The sequence below is a fragment of the Manis javanica genome, chromosome 4 (assembly GCF_040802235.1).
Source record: "Manis javanica isolate MJ-LG chromosome 4, MJ_LKY, whole genome shotgun sequence".
Lineage (NCBI taxonomy): Eukaryota > Metazoa > Chordata > Mammalia > Pholidota > Manidae > Manis > Manis javanica.
The window spans coordinates 125,079,444-125,100,396 of NC_133159.1; the positions used below are offsets into that span (position 1 = coordinate 125,079,444).

At 39.8% G+C, this 20,953-nt stretch overlaps 1 protein-coding gene across 2 annotated transcripts in view; it reads right to left on the bottom strand.

Annotated features, from left to right (window-relative positions):
• LOC140849022 (cilia- and flagella-associated protein 52) overlaps positions 1–20,953 on the bottom strand; it is a 51,238-nt gene that overhangs the window by 25,040 nt on the left and 5,245 nt on the right. For both annotated transcript variants that reach the window (XM_073234802.1, XM_073234801.1), the window contains exons 2-7: positions 13,610–13,809; positions 13,102–13,238; positions 6,021–6,149; positions 3,811–3,910; positions 2,785–2,901; positions 6–106 (exon numbers count right to left, since the gene is read on the bottom strand). In XM_073234802.1, coding sequence (XP_073090903.1) covers positions 6–106; positions 2,785–2,901; positions 3,811–3,910; positions 6,021–6,149; positions 13,102–13,238; positions 13,610–13,809 — 784 coding nt within the window. The remainder of the gene's footprint in view (positions 1–5; positions 107–2,784; positions 2,902–3,810; positions 3,911–6,020; positions 6,150–13,101; positions 13,239–13,609; positions 13,810–20,953) is intronic.

The window sequence follows — 20,953 nt, forward strand, 5'->3', positions numbered from 1 at the left end:
CTTACTTGATGGGTTTGTAGGTGGGACTTTTACAGAAGACCAGCAGTCCGGCTCCAGAACCCACTAACAAACCCCCCATCTTCAGGCACTTGATAGCTGACACTCCCTGTGGGGAGAAACAGCATTGAGAAAAAGCACAAAGGGTTTCCTCCTTAGGAATCAATGCAAACTTGACACAATGGGCCTGGCGGGGACATGTAATGAAGCCACACATTTCCTGGGTGAAGCTCCTGGTGGTACCACCTGGGGTGCACCGTGGGGCCAGCCAAAAGGGCTCGGTACCAACTGGAAGTAGCCCTCCTGGGCCTGCAGGGAGCAAACAGGCTTCCCAAACTTCCTCCCTTTGGAACCACCTGTGTGCTTTGAATGTATTAAGAATTAGCACTTTGTATGCACTCAAAGAAAGTTAGAGCAAAAGGCATAAGTAAGCACAGCCACGCCATTAGTTCCTTAGCTGCCACTGTTTGCACCAGAACTTAATTCTTCTAGAGCAAAGAGACTGTATTCGACATCCAAAGAAAGCATGACAGACTCCATATTGCTGGTGACTCTATTTCCTGAACTGAAGCATGCAGTACATAATCTCACCATAACAGGAAATGTTCAAATTCAAAGTCATCTTCAAAGTTTGCAGATGTACGATGGCCTTTTTATAGCACCTACTCTGGAGCTCTAATTTTAAACTGTGCATGACCAACATTTTCTTTTAAAACTTTCAATAATAATATAGCTAATGACTTTATGGGTTTGTGTCTTAATGACACTTGATATCATGAAACAAGTATTACATCCTTTCGAGTTATATTATATTGTATTTTACCTGTTCTAGTTTAAAGGGCATTTCATGATGTTTGAAAAGAGAAGCCAAGGCTCAAGAATATGAAGGTATGAATCAGAATTATGTGCTTCACCCAATTCTAAAAGTGCCGCAGCAAGATGAGGGGATGAATGCCTGGCCAGCGAGGAATCATCTCTGGACTGAATATTCTTATTAGCATTTGTTCGGAAGTTTGGGGAAGCAGGGATAAAGAGTTCAATGGAGCCTCAAAGTCACCTGTGTGTAATTCCCAAATACACCATTTTGGAACTATAGATGATATTGTTCAGTGTAGAAGTCCTGGAACCAGTCGGCCTGAGTTCACATCTCAGCTCTACTACTTGCCGGCCATGAGATCTCAAATGGTATGTGGTTCACTTTCTTCATCCATAAAGCAGGGGTGAAATGGTACCTATCCCATCAGATTGTGGTGAGGATCGAATGAGATAATGGTGCTTCGCTCCATGTCTGGACATTTATTGACCATGTACTGTTTTTTTAATATTATTATTATTAGCATCATCATCATCTTCATTCTAGTGCTGTATGCCTAATAGGTCCATTGGACACCATTCCAATTCTTTACCTCTCTAACCATAGAGCAAACATTAAAGTAGAGTTTCAAAATGGGTAACTGCCCAAAGGGACATGATATTCCAACCAAATGTCTTCAACGATGCCTCCTATCTATTCATCCCATAAGAATTATTTTCTTTCCATGTGAAGAAAATGCATCTTGGAACCATTACTTTGTAGAATTTACCATCAGACTGGAATGGTTAGGAATTAAATCATCCATAGTGCCACCAAGGATGGCATTTAAGTACCAAAGTTTGAGGAACACTGAGAGAGCCGGCATCTTCTTTGGAAAGGCACTTAGATACCAAGTGCTGGGGAGGCAAAAAGAGCTGGATCAGTATTTTTCACAAAGTGTTTTACAGAGCCCTTTGGAGGTGTCTCAGGAGTGGGAAGTGGCTGGGCTCTAAGCCTTACCCTCCTGTAAACTGATGTGTTTAATATATTAGAATCTCTTTCCTAAAAATAATTTGAAAAACAGTGAACTAGTCTATACCTTGATGTCCTGTAGGATTATTTCTAAACTCTTCTCTACCACTACTATAGCTTTCTTCCACTCGTAGGCATCTCCATAAATCTTGACTATTAAATGGTTGTGTGATTAAGAAAACTCTGATATCTTCCAGGAACATGGTGCAATATTTCAGTTTCTTAGGAATATCTTCTAAGTAGGAAAGTATCTAAGCTTAGTTGGATCCATCTGTTCTATTACCATACCTGAGAGAGGCAGGTGCAGACCCTAGCACAGCTTTCAGATTCAAAGTTTAGTAGAACCAACCCTTGTAATTCTCTGGAGGTACTAAAAATAGAAGCACTTATTCAGAAAACTCACCCTTTGATCATAGGCTTTTTATTTTGGTTTAAATGTCAGTCTTTTATAGAACTTTTAACTAGAATCATTAGGAATTCTGCAAATAGAAACAATTGAAAATGTTTAGGTCTTATTCATGATAAAACAGTGGTTGAGGCTAAAACATAAGATATAGTTATTTCTAATCTAAGATTAGAAAAAAATTTATATATACATATATATATATATACATATAGACAGTCTTGCAGATCAAAGATCACAGTCCTCATACACGTGGCAACAAGCCTGCCCAAATGCTGGACCCAATGTAGGTACAAATCACAAAGCCACAGGCCTATGCTTTGCAGATGTGGGAAAAGGTGCAGTTCTGATTCCCTAACTGAGGACACCTTAGGAATACCTCTGTCCTGAATATAACAAGAGACAACGGCTTAGGGAACCAGTCAATGCCCCTGGTGGTTTTGGGCTTTGGATACACCATGAACTTTTTCTTAATGTAAGTCTGTGCTACCAACGGAGGCAAGAAATCACTAGATAACAAGAGGCCAGAGCAGAATTTGATGTGATGTTGTCTACTCACCAGACTGAATTTGTCCTTCACAGGCCCAGTGTCTACCAGCAGTTTAGTCCTTGGGTTCATTTTCAGAATATCTCCAGTTGTGGTGCCAATGTAGAAAAAACTGTCATCACTGGCCATCTGGGGATCAGAGAGAATAAAGCAACCTGAAGACTGGGTTTCCCCAGTGATGCCATGAGCCCCTGATCAGGGATGGGAAGAACTTTCTCTGAAACCCCATGAAGACCTACAAAGGTGCTCACGGCTACTTTCACTTCCTCAGACTCAAAGATTGGTAAGAAAAACTCTGAGGGAGCAGAATCAGGGCTAGACTCAGACCTGGAGGAAATATTGGACTCCTACTAGCCTGTGCATTTCACTTGATGCCTATTTGTGTCTGATGTGTATGCATACCCTGCCAGTTCAATTCCTGAGACACCTCCAAAGGGTTCCCCAGATGAAGGTGTGCTCTTCCAGAGACATTATGCATTCGCTTTATCTCATTTTCCAAAGTCTATATTCATAAAATGATTATGCATTAAACAGAAGGAACAAGTCAATGGAAAATGGAGTTATATGTATGAATGTTTTAGTCCACATTAAAAACACATGACTAATTCCTCTTTACACAAGAGGCTGCATTTCAACAATGAGTTTTATTTTAGATACTTCATTTCCAGTGGCAGAAATAACCTAAGTGGCATAGGGATGTGCTGTGGCCTCTGAGTACCCACTGGCTACACTGCTTCCCTCTAGGTGAGGCAGGTTCCCAGTGTCTAATGACAGTCCAGTTCCAGTAAAAGAAGACAGTCCCAGGGCTGTGTCTGGGCAGCTCCTTTCTAACTTCTGAAGTTAGTCCTGGAAGTAAGACTCTCCCTCACTTGTGCCTCTCAATTAACATCCCATGTGTCCAGACCTCACTTCCCTACTCCCCCACCCAAGGCACATGTACACATGTATGTACACACATACACACACATGCCTTGGTCAGTTATGTTAGGACCTTGTACTAATATCGTTACTTACAATAACACTTAAAGTAATACTTACTGTAATACTCATGGCAATTCTTTTCATCTGTCCTGTTTGGCACTCAGTTGGCCAGATTTTCCTATTTGGGAGATCCAGTTCCCATACTCGAATTGTTCCACTGCAAAAAAACTCACAATCAAATGGATATCCATTGAATAGCTGCTTCCTCTCATCTCTGTTTTCTGTATTCTCTTGAAGAACAAGTTGAACAGAACTAGGTATTTTTGAGGGTTTGTGATGGCCTAGCACTCTGCCTACAATCTTCCACTCAGTCCTCACAACCACTGGATGGGGCAGATTTTATGGATCCCCAGTCTCCAAATGAGAAAACACAGAGCCTACACACAGCACGGCAGGGATTCACACCTACCTTTCTCTCACTTCAAAGTGAATACTCTCTACTGTAATATGAACCAACATAAATGTAAACAAATAAACAAATGAAAAACAAACCTGGGTTCATGAAGTATGTTGCTTTTAAGGTATTGAGTTGTGAGGACATTTTTAAAAGGGAAGCACTTCATTCAAGGAAGGATAAATGAAACTAAGCAACTAAGAGTCAAAATCAGCACCTAACACAAGACTTGGTATATAATTGGTACTTAATCATGGTATGTTGAGTTAATCTGAATTAATAATTGTAGAAAAATGTTACAGTCAATATCACAAAGACTTCAGCTAATATCCTAAGGCAGAAAAGGCTAATTAAACAATGTATCAATTAAGTTCAGTTTTCCTTTTTTTCTTTAGCCTCCAGAGTTACACTCAAAGTAAGTGCTCAATAAGTATTTTGAATTCTTTATCTGAATGCACACATATATCTTATATACATACTTATTTTGAGTACTTTCCAAAAAAATCAGCTTTTCCATGTCCTTCCTGGCAAACATCATTTGGCTGCTAAGATACTGGAGTTTGCAGGTTATCTCATGGGGGACACAACATAATGGGATCCCTGAAATTGGGGCCATATGGTCAACCAGGGCATGTGGGCACCATACCAGAAATGTTATGTAATGGTGCTTACATTTTCTCAGTTATCAGTGTCACATGAAATTAAAGCAGACGCAGTATAGAAATTTTCCTAAAACAATTTTTTTAACTTATATTCAAGTTTTGACGCCTGGAGAAATCTTGTCCATGGCTATCAGAATGAACTGATGCCTGCTGCTTAAGCAGCTGCTGAGGAGTGGATAGACCCCCATAAAACAAAGGCCTTGTGAAACTGCTCTGCAGCTGAAGGCAGCTGAACCTTGAAAGAGCTTAAGAGTTTCCTGGTCACCAGTGGCCTCCCAACAGGGTAGGACATGGTCAGCTGCTTTAGGATCAGAGTACTGGCCTAATAGCATCTGCTCCCTAACTGGCTTTCATGATAGCCAGGTAGTTTCATGGCCTCTGGAGAAATCCTTCCTCAATTAGCCACAGAACAAATGTATGCTGCATATCATAAGGTGGGGACAGGAAACAGTACAGATATAGAGCAGCACAAATTCTTTATTCTGGCTGGAAAAGTGGCCACCAATGTGTGCCTTTCACAGACAGGACACACAGATGGGGTGAAAAGGCCAGTCCCACCAGCATATATCTCAACCCTACATGCACAGATTTTTTACTTTTGAACTGGTATATGATATAAAAGAGAACAGGCTTAACTTTCCCTTCAAACTCCAAGCAGGGCTCTGATTGGTGAATCTGTAAATTAATTTCTTCTGTTAGACAGATGCTGGCCTCTGTTCAGACCCTCAGCTTGGGCCCCATTAGCTGGTTAAAGCTGACTCTACTGGAAATTATCTCATAAGGCTAATAGTCAAACATCTGAAACTTCCTGTCACAGTTCATCTGTGACCTATCATTTCATGAGACCTAAATCAAGAACAGGTAGTAAGAAACATCATCCAGTAAGTGAATCTGTGCAGCTGTGCAAATTACTTGATGAGCATGGATTGCAGGCTATGTGTTATCAGTAACAAACAGATATGAACCTGAAACGAATTTAGCAGATAAACAGAACCTTTTCAGCAGGAAGCATAGAATTTTCAAATAACCATATTTAAGAGACTTGCAGTTGAAAGGATCTGTAAAGACTACAAAATCATGAAAATTATAATGTAAGGTATATATTTCTCTAGGACTAAAAACACGTGCCCCCAAATTGGAATGACCGTGGTTTCTGCACAAGCAAATATAGTGACTTGTGAGTTCTGAAAACCCTGACTGCAGACACACACTTGCCAGCAGTAACAAACATCTCGTCCCGGCACCTCGAGAAGATCACTGTTGTGGCGTTCCCAACATTGAGGCACGCTGCAGGACTGCCGCAGATGGCTTCTCTCTTGGCTATGCTCCACACCACCACACTGCCGAAATGAGGCGGACAGAAAAGTCAGGGTAAGGAGGGTAAGGAAGGCTTTCAAAATAAGAAGCAGCTCTTTTAGTGGTTCTATAAAGAAAAAAACAGGTGACTTACAAAGAAATGAAAGAATTACATTAACACCCACCCCCCAGACATCTCCTCAATCACACTGGATATTAGACGATAAAAAGTGGTGAGACTTAAAAAGTTTTCAAGGAACTTTGATCATGAGGCTAGAAACCAGTGAGCCCATCAATCAAGTCAGATATGAAAATAAAAGTATTTTCAGATATTTGAGGCATAAAAGTTTACCACCCATTCATCTTGTGTAAAAATAACCTTGGGGAATACTTCAGAAAAAAATGAAATAAAGAGGATACATAAGATAGTGTTCTCAAATTTGAATGTGTATCAGAATCACTTGGAGGGCATGTTGAACAGACAGCTAGGACCTGTTCCCAGAGCTTCTGATTCAGCAGCTCTGGGGGAAGGCCTAAGAATTTGCTTTTCTAAAATGTCCCAAGTATGCTGCTGCTGCTGCTGGTCTGGGAACCACGCATTGAGAAGCACTGCTTTAGGTTCCACTTCCTTCTGTCTGGGTGCAGACATACACTAAGTCCTAAGGTGAATGGCGTTTGGATAATAACACCAAAAATGCTGGGGAGAGGGTGTTGTGTTAACATCTGAATAAAAATATTAAAGATAAAGAATGCAAATGTTACAAACCTTGCTAATGTAAAAACATGCCACCTTTGTATTTCCCAAATTTTTCTACATGTGGAATATAATACATGGGTGGTCTAAAATCAAGGTATAACCAAGATCAGTAGAAATGGGGGGCACAGTAGGTAGTGTAAGAGCCATAAATTCTTTTTTCTTAGTAGGAAATTGATAGATACCATCTAAAGTGGAAAAAAGGGGGAGGCATATCACTTAAAAAGTTATGAAAACTAGGTGAATTGAAAAAAGGCTCTTAAAACCAAACACTTTATACCTAAGAAAAATGAAAACATTCATCTGCACAAAATCTAGTACATGAATGTACTAGAGTTTCAGCTTTGGACAAGTTCACTATGGATTCAGTGAGATCAGGAAATGACAATGGAACATTCTTGGGGTAAAAGGGTTTATCCAGCTTTATTCTCATGGTGGTAAGTCAAGCAGTAGAATCATGTCTGCATCCAGCAGTCTGCAGGTCTGTAATCCACTTCCGTCTCTGCCTTCGTCTGGAGCACTGAGCGGAGCTCTTTATATAGTGACTTAGTCGATAATAGCTCCTTGCCTATGGGTGTGGGAGCATTAGCCTAGCAGTAGGCCAATTACATCATCAAGTAGTTTAGGGCCAGGTGAGGATCCTGGACATAGGAACATCCACTTTCTCCACAGCAGCATCACTAAAAATAACCAACAAGTAGAAAAGACTCCAAAACACAACAACTGATAGATAAAGAAAATGTGGTAAATTCATACAGTAGAATATTATTTGACAATAAAAAAGTATGAACTACTGATAAATAGCACAATATAGATGAACTTTGAAAACATTATGCTAAGTGAAAGAAGCCACAAAAGGCCACATATTTATTGTGTGATTCCATTAAGGTGAAATGTCAAGAGCAGGCAAATCTACAGAGACATAAAGTCGATTAGGGTTGCCTGGGGCTGGGATGTGTAGTGATGGAACAGGCATGGGGAGTGACTGCTAATGGGCATGACAGTTCTTTCTGGGGTGTTGAATATGTTCTAAAATTGATTGTAGTGATGGTGGCACAACACAACATTTCCTTAAGGAAGGATTCTGGGAAAAAAAAGCCCAAAACCCCAATCAACTAATCACTATACTAAAACCCACTTAACTGTACACCTTAAGGGTATTTCATTGTATGTGAAATAGATCTCAATAAAGCTATAAAAAAGGATTCCAATTACCTCCTGAGAATAGAACTCTTCATAGCTCTTTATTAACCATGTAAAGGTAGGTATAGCTTTAATTTTTCAAAAACAAGTTTAAAATTTAAAGATAAATAAAAGGCACAGACATAGAGTTAGCTAAACAAATTGTAGCTCAGCCATGTAATGGAATACCTTGCAGCCATTGCAAAGAGTGAGATATATGTCTCTATGTATACATAATGTATAGACAATGTTCTTGGTATAAAGTTAATCAAAAAGCAGATAGTATTACAACATTAGTAGTGTGATAACATTAATGCAAAAAACTTTCATACATAGATTACAATATATTAAAAAATATATGGGAAGATAGGCTTAAAGATGGCAGTGTAAGAGGTGAGACAGAAACCTCCTCCAAAACCACATATAATATGAAAATACACCAAACAACTAATCCTGAAAGAGCAACAGAAAAGAAGGCTGTAGCGGACTGTCTACACCTGGGGAACAGAGCAGACCTCACCAGAAAAGGGTAAAGTACCAAAGCCCTGATCCGGTGGGATCCAAGCCCTTCCCCCACACCAGTCACTGGTGGGAGGAAGAGAAATGGAGCGGGGAGAGTCCTGGGACTGCTGAACACCCATCCCTGGAGATCTGCTCTGGGAGCACAAACCTACATTATATGGTGCTCTGGAGATTAGCGGGATTGGAATACTAAGACAGGTGGAATACTTGGAGAGACTGTGATTCCAGTCACTTGTGGAGAACAGGCACCCACAACCAGCCACTCTGGGACAAAAGAAAGGTGGGCAGTCTGAGAGACTTCCTAACAGTGAGAGTGCTGCAAAAGGAGCAAGGATTGCACAGAGCTTGATGCTCAGGAGACAGGACAGGAGGACAAAATCATCCTGGCACACTCAGCCCAGGAGGTTGGGAACTTTCAGGAGCTTCAGGCGCTCCATCCCCATGGCTGGAAATTCAGCTATGAGGACTCCCACCATGATAGGCAGCCTGCTTGCTGCTCTTTCCTCATGGCTGGCATCGGCTTGCAAACCAGCTGCCCCTGCCATTGCACCAGGCCAGCCAAAGGGTGGCCCTGCCTATGGCAGCTACAAGTGCCTAGCATAGAGGCTCCTCCCTGCACACTCAGCCCACTGGCCCTGACAGTGGAGGCAGGCACTACAATGGGGAAGCAGGAAAGAGGTCTTTTCTCCTGGCAGGCACCAGCACTGCTCGCCTGCAACCACCACCATTGCTCCAGGGGCTGGGCATCTCCAGAGAGTAGAGCTTCTGGGCACTAGAGGGTGCCATGTACCAATATGAAACGTCAAAGACCCTGGTTCAAACCAAAATCCCACAAGCACCAGAAACAGGGCCAAGTGAAACTGAACTCACCAATCTTCCTGAAAGATACTTAAAAATAAAAATCATAAACATGCTCATGGAGTTATAGAAAAATATTCAAGAACTCAGTGAGGAACTCAAGAATGAGATAGAAATTTTTGTAAAATACAGTATCCAAAGTAAAACATACTATGGAAAGATTTTAAAGCAGATTAGATGATGTAGAGGAGTCAGTAAATGAAACAGAAATTAGAGAACAGGTACACAAAGAAGTTGAGGCACAGAGATAAAAAAGGATCTCTAAGAATGAAAGAATATTGAGAGAACTGTGCGAACAATCCAAATGGAACAATATTCACATTATAGGAGTACCAGAAGAGAAATAGAGAGAAAAAGGGATAGAAAGTGTCTTTGAGGAGGTAATTGCTGAAAACTTCCCAAATCTGGGGAAGGAGATAGTCTCTCAGGCCATAGCAGTGCACAGATATCCCAACACAAGGGACCCAAGGAAAACAACACCAAGGCAAATAATAATTAAAATGGCAAAGATCAAGGATAAGGACAGAGGATTAAAAGCAGCCAGAGAGAGAAAAAAGATAACATATAAAGGAAAATCCATCAGGCTATCATCAGACTTCTCAAAAGAAACCTTACAGGCCAGAAGGGAGTGGCATAAAATATTGAATGCAGTGAAACAGAAGGGCGTTGAACCAAGAATACTCTACCCAGCAACATTACAATTTAAATGTGGAGGGATTAAACAGTTTCCAGATAAGCAAAAGTTGAGAGAATTTCCCTCCCACAATCTGTCTCTACAGTGTATTTTGGAGAGACTGTTCTAGATGGAAAGTTCCTAAGGCTAAGTAGCTGTCACCAGGGAAAATAAAACCAAAGTAAGGAAAGTAGAACAATTAACTAATAAAAAAATGAAAAATTAAATCAACTACCCCCAAAGTCAGTCAGACGAAGAGTACAGAATATGGTACCTAATATATAAAGAATGGAGGAGGAAGAAAAAGTAGGAAATAAAAAAAATAATGTTTAGATTGTGCTTGTAATAGCATACTAAGTGAGGTAAGTTAGAATGTTAGATAGGAAGGAAGTTACCCTTGAACCTTTGGTAACCATGAATCTAAAACCTGCAATGGCAGTAAGTACAAATCTATCAATAATCACCCTAAATGTAAATGGTCTGAATGAACCATCAAAAGACACAGAGTCACTGAATGGATAAAAAAACAAGACCCATTTATATGATGCCTACAAGAGACTCACTTCAAACCCAAAGACATACACAGACTAAAAGTGAAGGGATGGAAAAAGATATTTAATGCAACTAATAGTGAGAAAAAAGTAGGAGTTGCAGTACTTGTATCAGACAAAATAGACTTCAAAACAAAGAAAGTCACAAGAGACAAAGAAGGACATTATATAATGATAAAGGGGTCAGTCCAACAAGAGGATACAACCATTATAAATATGCACCTAACAAAGGAGCACCTACAAAGGTGAAACAAATACTAACAGAATTAAAGGGGGAAACAGAATGCAATGCATTCATTTTAGGAGACTTCAACATATCACTCACTCCAAAGGACAGATCAATGAGACAGAAAATAAGTAAGGACACAGAAGTACTGAACAACACATTAGAACAGATGGTTCTAATAGACATCTACAGAACACTCCACCCAAAAGCAGCAGGATACACATTCTTCTCAAGTGCACATGGAACATTTTCAAGAATAGATCATATACTAGGGCAAGAGCCTCAGTAAATTAAAAAAGATTGAAGGGGCATTATGGTTAGCACAAATAATGTAGGGGGGTGGCACGGGGAAGGCAGTATAACACAGAGAAGACAAGTAGTGATTCTATAGCATCTTACTATGCTGATGGACAGTGACTGTAATGGGGTATGTGGTGGAGACTTGATAATGGAGGGAATCTAGTAACCACAATGTTGCTCATGTAAGTGGATATTAATGATACCAAAATAATTTTTAAAAATTTTTAGATTGAAATTATACTAATCAGCTTTTTAGACCACAAAGGTATGAAACTAGAAATAAATTATGCAAAGAAAACAAAAAGCTCACAAACAAATTGAGACTTAACAACATGCTCCTAAACAATCAATGGATCAATGACCAAATAAAAATTCAAACAATATATGGAGACAAATGACAACAATAATTAAACATTGCAAAATCTGTGGGATGCAGTGAAGGCCATGCTTAGAGGGAAATATATTGTAATACAGGCCTACCTCAGGAAATTATAGACCAATATCCCTGATGAACATAGATGCAAAAATACTCAACAAAATATTAGCAAACCAAATTCAAAAATACATCAAAAAGATCATCCATCATGATCAAGTAGGATTTATTCCAGGGATGCAAGGATGGTACAATATTCGAAAATCCATCAACATCATCCACTACGTCAGTGAAAAGAAGGAGAAAAACCACATGATCATCTCCATAGATGATCCAATCGACAAAATTCAACATCCATTCATGATAAAAATTCTCAACAAAATGGTCATGGGGAAGGCAGTATAGCACAGAGAAGACATGTAGTGAGTCTATGGCATCTAACTATGCTGATGGACAGTGACTGCAAAGGGGTGCGTGAGGGGATTTCATAATATGGGTGAAAGTAGTAACTACAATGTTTTCCATGTGAAACCTTCATAAAAGTGTGTATCAGTGATACCTTAATAAAATATATATATATGCACATGCAAACTGTAGAATATCCACTGCATCCCTTCTGTTTCTCTCTCTCTGTGTAGAAGCCAGGTGGTTTGCATAGAATGTACTTGCCCACAGATTCAGGGTTGATTTCTAATTGTCCAAAACTAATTCGCAGAACCCCATATTCCTGTCCACCGTGACTACTCAGGGATGACTATATTGCATTTTTCTAATACAGGAAAGTTTCAGAAAGGAAACTTTCTTTAGAATGTTTTTCTCAACACCCCCCAATTTTCTTTAAGCAGACTATGTTCCTTTAGCATTTACATAGGAATATATGCTGCATTGATTGTTCTCCCTAATAAAACACTTTTGAAAACTCCCCTCCACTCCTCCAGTTTCATTTGTATGTATTCTCTGCCTACTAAACATGACTGTGAGTTACTTGAGGGCAAAGTTCATGTCTTGGCAAGGCAAGGTAAAAGTGCTACCGCTGGATCACAGTGCCAGGGTTTGTCTCCCAGCTCTGCTACTTACCAGCTGGTGACATAAGCTCCACACCTGTCACGGCCACCACAGCTCACGGAGTCGTGAGGCTTAAATGAGATAGCGCAGTTAAAGTGCTCAACACACATCCATTGCATGGTAAGCGCTCCCCCAAAATTAGCTGTTGTCTTTGATGATGATGATGATGTCATCTTTTGTTTACAGCAAAGCTTCTCAAATTTAGCTGCATATTAGAATCACTGGGGAAGCTTTTAAACTCCTAAAGCCCAGGCTGATCAAATCAAACTCTCTGAAGGTGCAGTCAGGTATCAGTCATTTCCTGAAGCTCCCCAGTGGAGTGCACAGCCAGACTGCAAAACTGCTATTCTATGGTATTTTCTGCATTGGCTTTTCACACAACACCCACTCAAATATAGATGGGCCAAGAGGGAATGTTCGAGGTGAGGAGAGGACCTGATACATCTAGAAATATGCCTGATGTAAAATACGTAAGTAAGTTTTGCTCATTACCTTCCATCGTCTGGGCCTCCTAGTGATACCAAGTACAAATCATTGGGTGAAATGGTCAAATCTTCAATTTTGCCCTTGTGAAGTGACAGCCGAGCAATCAGCTCCCTTTTCTTATAATCCCACAAAATGATATCTGCCTGGAGGCAAGAACACACGGTCAGATCATAGACAGGCTTTGAGGAGATCGCTACCTCTCTCAGTGAAAAGGAACCAGGAACATCACTTTTCTAGAAATTAGAACATGGCTTACAAATATGACAGGAACAAAACAGAAAGAGTTTTAAGCAGGGACCGGGCATTATCAGCCACAAGCTGCAGTATCGGGTGTACGAACACCAGATTCCTTCATTCTCAGCCTGAGAAAGAAATCAGTTCAAGGAGAAGCCGAGCAGAAGAGGAGGAGGAAGAGTCAAAACAGGAGGCAGCACAGAGCCAGCCCGAAGCCGGTGGCTTTTCTAGGGAGGCACCTCTAAATCCCTTCACTAAGAGCTATTTTCAGTGTTTTCACCTTGAAGCCCATGAATGTGACTTGTCCAGAGGCAACGTACGTCCCACTCTTGGAGATGGTCACACAGGAGATGTTGTTGCCGTGTCCATGCAGGAAATTCTGTTCTTGAGTATTTATTGCCTGAATGAGGACTGTGCAGCCCAGAGGGTAAACCAGATGTTCTTGGTCAGGATGGCATTTCAGACCAGTGGGCACATGTCCTACAAGAGAGAAATTAAAAATAATAATACTAGGGTGCAGAAGTGGCTGGTAAATTTTACAAAAACTGAGTACAGAAGAGAAAACTTTTGAAAAAAAGTCCTAATTCAACTAAAATAAGTGCTTATGTTTGGGGTTAACAGGTAATTTTAGTCTCCCGACAGGAAGTTAGGTCTTGTAGATCACTTCACAAACTTTAATGACCATAAACCCCCCAGTGTATCCAGTTAAAGTGTAGACTCTGATTTTAGGTCTGGAACGGGACTGTGATTCTGCATTTCTGACACGCTTCCAAGTGATGCTGACACTGGAGTGGGAAGGCAAGGCCCTAGTGCCAATTCTTGTAATCCTAAGAAACACAGGAGGCTTGATCCCAAGCATCCTGACGAGGTGAGTGCATGGCATCAGGAGAACGTGAATTTACTATCTCAGGCAAAAGTTTGGTTAAGATAAAAACTTGGTTTCAGTTCTCAGTCACCACCTGGCACTCTGAAGAAACTCAGGACCTCTTCCAGTGGGGTCTTCCAGGACCCCATCCTTCAGCTGTTTGCCAAGAATCATCGCCAGAATTACAAACCTTTGTAATGTGTAATTATTTTCTAATAATTTGTAATAAAATAAAGTAATATTTTAATATGCAATAGACATAAGTTCCCCCTTATCACTCATCTTTGGTCAGAAATCTTTTGGTTATTCCTACTTATTTTATAGTATAAACTTTAAAGTCAGTTTGATTGGTTAAAAGTCATTTTTAGTGGAATAGTATTAAATGTATAGATTAATTTCAGGCAAAATAACTTTTATATACTACATTATATCTCCTTTCTAAACCAGGGTAAGTTTCTCCATGAAATTTCCTTTTATGTTTCCCAGTAGCATTTTCAATTTTTCTTCATAAAGAGCTCCTACATGTATTATTATATTTATTCCTGGGTATTTTTAAATCCTTTTTATTGCTATTTCCTATTCCATCACATCAAAAGAGTCATAAATATGTATTAATATAGTCTCCTGGTCTTTTAATGAATTCATCTTCTGTATTTAACTCCCTCTGGAGTTTATTTTGGTGCATAATGTGATTCTAGTAGCTAAACAGATTTCTTTTTTTGCTCAAAAGGCCAATGTATTTAGTGAATAAATGATTTCTTTCATTTTAATTGTGATCATTCCCTTTTTATATACTAAGTTCTCATAATACTAAGGTTGCGTTTGGGTGGAAGTGATCTTTTCCTACTTAAAAAAATGTATGTATATATATATATATTTTTTAAATTGCAGTCTCCTTATAAACAATCACATGGCTATCCATATGGAAAAAGTCAAGTTAGATCCCTATTTCACACCATCCTAAAACAATATACTCCAGGTAGACCAAGGATATCAATGAGAAAAACAAGACTTGATGTATATACACGTTGTAGTAAGTAATTAATTACTTCCTAAACATGACATGAAAGAGCAAATCCTAACAGAAAGGCTAATATATTCAAGCACTTATGTTAAAAATTAAAGACTTCTAATGACAAAAGAGAAAATGAAAAGAAAAATCCAAACCAGAGATACTAGCAATATAACAGATGAAGGATTATATTCAGGGTACACAAAGTACTATTGCAAAGAAATATGAAACACACAAACTGCCCAACAGAAAAATGAGCAAAGGATATGAACAGGCAATTTATGATGGAGGAAATTCAAAAGCTAATAAACATATGAAAGATATGCAACTTCACAAGTAACCAATGGGAAATGCAAATTAATCCAAAATGAGACACCCCTTCATCTCCATCATAATGACTAAATTTAAAAAGGCTGGCAACACCCAGCACTGGTGGTGATGTGAAGTGGGTGGAACATACTCTGATTCATGGGAGGGTAAACTGGTAGAATTGCTCTGGAAAACAACGTGTTCATATTGAGTATGGTTGAATATGCACATACACTAGGATCCAGCCATTCCCCACTTTGGTATATAACCTAGGGAAATACTTGTAATTGCACTCGTGGGCCTCTACTCCGGTGTGCACTGTGGCATTGTTTATATTAGCAAAAAGTTAGAAATAAACTAAAAGGCATCAAGAGGGAAATAGATAACTAATATTGGCATGTATACACAAGGGAATAGTGGGGTTAGCATGAATTAATCAACATGAATCAACATTGATACATTGCACAAATAATGTCAGGTGAAAAAAGCAGGTTTCAACATGTGCACAATATGCTGCTATTTATGTAAGATAAAACATGCAAATTGTTTTATATATAATGTTTATATAGTATAGTATATATTATAAGTTGTTTATATATAGTATAGTTATATATAGTATGTTTATTACTTTGTTAATGTACACATTTTTTATATATAGTTATTGTTGCTGTTTTCAGTTTAGGGACTCTGCAAAATAGGAAAATCATGGGCTTATTTACTCCAGTTAATTGATTAATGTGGCTATTCTTGTGTCATTACAAACTCTTAGGAACTACAGTTTTATAATGTTTTCATAGGCAACACAACTATATTTGGTTTGATTAAATAAAAAATTCCTGTCAAAAGACAATACCTAGAAGAATAAAGTACAGTTATATATTTATACTCTCAAGTTAAAATTCATAAACTTGCATAACTACAATGAGTGTTCTAGTGTCACAATGATAAAAGGGGCTTTGTTTTTGCTCCTCATTTGTTTCCACATGAAAAATAAACACGATTACCTTGTACTGATCCAGGAGGAGGACATTCCCCACCCAGGGCAAGTTCCCTATAAATCTGGTGAGACAGAATAAAGGCAATGGCAGGAAGCTGGGGCATCAGGAGGGGTTCATGCCACGTTCATTCGCTCGGGCACTGCTCCTTCCTGCTCTCCAGCACAGGCTTACTCCTCTCCTAGCTCCGGGGTTCCACGGCTTCCCTCTGCCAGCCGCCATTCTCTCCTAGTTCTCCCTCCACACTTGCCTTTTTGGCTCTCTCCCATTCTCACGGCTCCTGTTCAGACCACTCTCTCCCCGCTCTCAGGGCCCTCTACTTCCCCGCCCCTAGCACTGGGAGGAGCTCTGGGAGTGGGCCTCTGAGGACTGGCAGATGCCTGACCAATTATGTGCAAGGAACTGAGGACCTGAGAAAATGGGTGTTTCTTTCCGCCTCTCCCCTAGGCCAATACTCCCAAGACTGAGGAGCCTCTCTGTCCCCAGTAAGGGCCCCATAGATGTGTGAACAGGCTCTTATATAAATGTATATACAATAGATGCTATTAAGGCCAGGGGAATCCTGGTCAGAAATTTCCATTTTCTCCACACCTGGTTTTAAGGCCTCTGAAATCAAATTTCAAGCCCTCTTTCCTATGTAATCCTGCTGGTCTCTGAAACCGAGGCCATTTTTGCCATTCCCCAATCAGGCCCCACATTCTCCACCTTCTTCCTGTGTTCACACTATTCTTGCTACTCGGAATATTCTGCTCCTCAGTCTTTACCCACTGACTTCTACCCAGCTTTAAAGATTACTTGAATTGACCCTTCCTTGACCTCACTCAAGCCTAGAATAGAATCTTTCTCCCAAACTTTCATAACGTTTTGCTTATTCTCTTTAATGAGGACTATAGCATTTTTAAGTAAACATTTTTCACTGAAGACAAAAATACAGAAAACTTATTAATACCAACACACCAATTTAATGATAGCCCAGACCAAGAAGTAGATTACTACCACAACCCAGCCATTTCCCATGTGCCTTCTCCCAGTCTACATCTCCCAAAGGGTGATTGCTGTTTTGACTTCTATTCCCATAAATTAATTTTCCTCATTTTAGAAGTTCATATGAATGGGATTATATGGTAGGTATTCTTTTGTGTCTGAATCTTTTCATTCAATGTTATGTCGGGGAGCTCCATTCACACTGTTGCATGTAGCAGTAGGTCATTTTTTTTGTCATTGCTGCAGAGTACTCTATTGTATGAATATAACACAATTTCTTTGTCCTTTCTACTTTTGATGGAAATTTGGGTTGTAGTTTTTAGCTATGTGAAATAATGCTACTATAAATATTTCCACATTAGTACACATTTCTGTTGCATATATTATAGCATTTGGAGGCTTATTAAAAGTCTTTAAGAGGAATTCAGACTTTATCCTAAAGGAGACAGTTAGAGTTAAGGTTTGGCTATGCAGATGCTCTTTGTATCATCTAAAAATAAATGCAAAACAATGGAAATTATGCTAAATTCTCAAGAACAAGGCATTGTTTAAATAAATGGTCACATATCTATGCAACAGAATATTATATTAAAGTAGTATGTTCAAAATCATGGCATAGAGTATATGTACCACTAAAAAAGATTTATAAGCATATTGTTAAGTGGAAAAAAGTCTGATTATGAGAGCATACATACAGCACTGGGAAAAAGTCTGATTATAAGAGAATATATATATAGCATGAGTCCACTTTTATTTTTAAAATATTTATATGGAATGTTGTGGAACAAAGATGGTGGTGTAGGAAGGCGAGGCAAAAACCTCCTACCAAAATCACATAGAACACAAAAATAAAGCAAATGCAACTAGGCCTGAAATCAACCTGAAGACTGAAAAACTGATCACCTACATCTGGGAAAGAAGAGAAGACCCTACAAAAAGGGATAACGTGACAAAGCCATGATCAAGTGGGATCCAATTCCTCCCCTGACCCCAACCATAGGTGGGAGGAAGAGGAACGGAGCAGAGAGGGAGTAGATGCCCAGGACCCTGTACATGTGGCCCTGGAGATCAGCTCCAGGAACATAAGCCCACACTGCACAGTGCCTTGGTGATTGGTGAGGCTGGACAACACAGACAGGTGGAACAGTCAGGGAGGCTGAGAACCCAGCCACCTGTGGAGATAAGTCACTCTACAGGCCCCCCTGAGAAGGAAAGCAGAGCAGCCAGTTTGAAAAGACTTCCCAGCAGTGAGAGGGGTGCCAGAAGGGCAAGGATTGCCCAGTGCTCTCTGTTTAGGAGAAAGGTCAGGTGAACAATACCTCCCCAGCATGCCCTCCTCAGCCCAACAGGTTAGGAGCCATCAGGAGCTTCAGATGCTCCATCCTCCTCTCTAGCAACTCAGCCTAGAGACTCCTTGAAGTGGCACATGGCCTGCTGGCTGGCAGTGAAATCACACTTTATTTCCAGATAGGCAGGATGAGAACACCCAGCCTGCTCAGCCTTATTTTGGACCAGCTGGGGAGATGTATGCAAGAGCCATCCCTGGGAGCTCTTTCTTCCTGGCAGGCACTGGTCCTGTTCACCAGCCACCACCATCACAGCAGGCTGCCTGGAGGGAAGCTCAGCCCACAACAGCTCCAGCCCTGCAGCCCATCGCGCATGAGCAGCCCAGCCCCAGGAGCAATTTCCTCCCCACAGGCACAGGTCCCACTTGCGGTCTCCGCCCGGCCATTGCTGCAGGACAGAGTGAGGGCAGCTCTGCCCATCAGCTCCATAGAGTATTATTCTCCCTGCTCCTGTGATCAGCTGATGGCCCACACAACCCACCTGAAATCAGAACACTATGAGCAAGGCAGACAGGTACCATACTCACTGCATACCAACAGCTGGGGCTCCCACACAGAAAATTGAGCTTCTGAGTACTAGAAGCCTCCTACACAAATCTATTACCCCATTAGAAACACTAAAAAAAAAAATGAAGAGAGAGGAATTTGGTCCAAACAAAAATTCAAGAAAGACAACAGAAAGAGGGCTCAGTGAAACTGAAATCACCAATCTTCATGGTAATGACTTCAAAATAAAAGTCATAAACAGATTTACAGAAAAGTATTCAAGATCTCAGGGAGGACTTCCAACAAAGAGAGACATCCTCAAAAAAAGCCAACCAAAGCTGAAGAATACAGTATCTGAAGTGAAACATACAATGGGGGGATTTAAAAGTAGATTAGATGAGGAACAGGAGACTGTAAATGAAATAGAAATTAGAGAACAAGGAAACAAAGAAGCTGAGGAACAGAGAGAAACAGGATCTCTAGGAATGAAAAAATAATAAGATAGCTGTGTGACCAATACAAATGGAACAACATTCACATTATAAGGGTACTGGAAGAAGAAGAGAGAGACAAAGGGATAGAAAGTGTCTTTGAGGACATAATTATTGAAAACTTCCCCAATCAAAGGAAATAGACACTCAGGTCATGAAAGCACAAAGATCATGCAACAAAAGGAACCCTCGAAAGACAACACCAAGACATATCATAATTAAAATGGCAAAGAACAAGGACAAGGAGAGAGTACTGAAAGCAGCCAGAGACAAAAAAGATCACTTAAAAAGGAAACCCCCCCAGGCTATGAGCAGAAACTTTACAGGCCAGAAGGGAGTGGCATGATATATTTAATTTAATGAAACAGAAGGGCCTTCAACCAGCAATACTCTACCAGACAAGATTATCATTTAAATTTGAAGCAGGGATTAAACAATTTCCATATAAGCAAACATTGATGGAATTCATCACCACCAAGCCATTTCTATAAGATCTCTAAAAGGGACTGCTCTAGATGGAAATGATCCTAAGGCTAAATAGTTGTCACCAGAGAAAATGAACCTACAGTAAAGGTAGTAGACTAATTTATTACTAAGCAAATGCAAAATTAAATAAACTACTCACAAAGTTAGTCAAGGGATACACAAACAGTACAGAATATGACACCTAATAAATAAAGAGTGGAGGAGGAAGAAGAAGGGGAGAAAAAAAACCTTTCAATTGTGTTTAAAATAGACTAATAAAGTAATTTAAGAGACTACGATAGTAAGGAGCTATTTTTGAACCTTTGGTAACCACAAATCTAAAGCTTGCAATGGCAATAAGTACATATCTATGGATAATCACCCTAAATGTGAATGGACTAAATGCACCAATCAAAGAGCTGCAGAATGGGTAAAAAACCAAGACCTGTCTATATGCTACTTACAAGAAACTCACTTCAGATCCAAAGACATACAAAAACTAAAAGTGAAGGGGTGGAAAAAGATATTTCATGCAATAGGGAGAAAAAAGCAGGAGTAGCAGTATTTATATGAGACAAAATAGATTTCAAAACAAAGAAAGTAACAAGAGACAAAGGACATTATATAATGATAAAGGTGTCAGTCTAAAAAAGAGGATATAACCATTATAA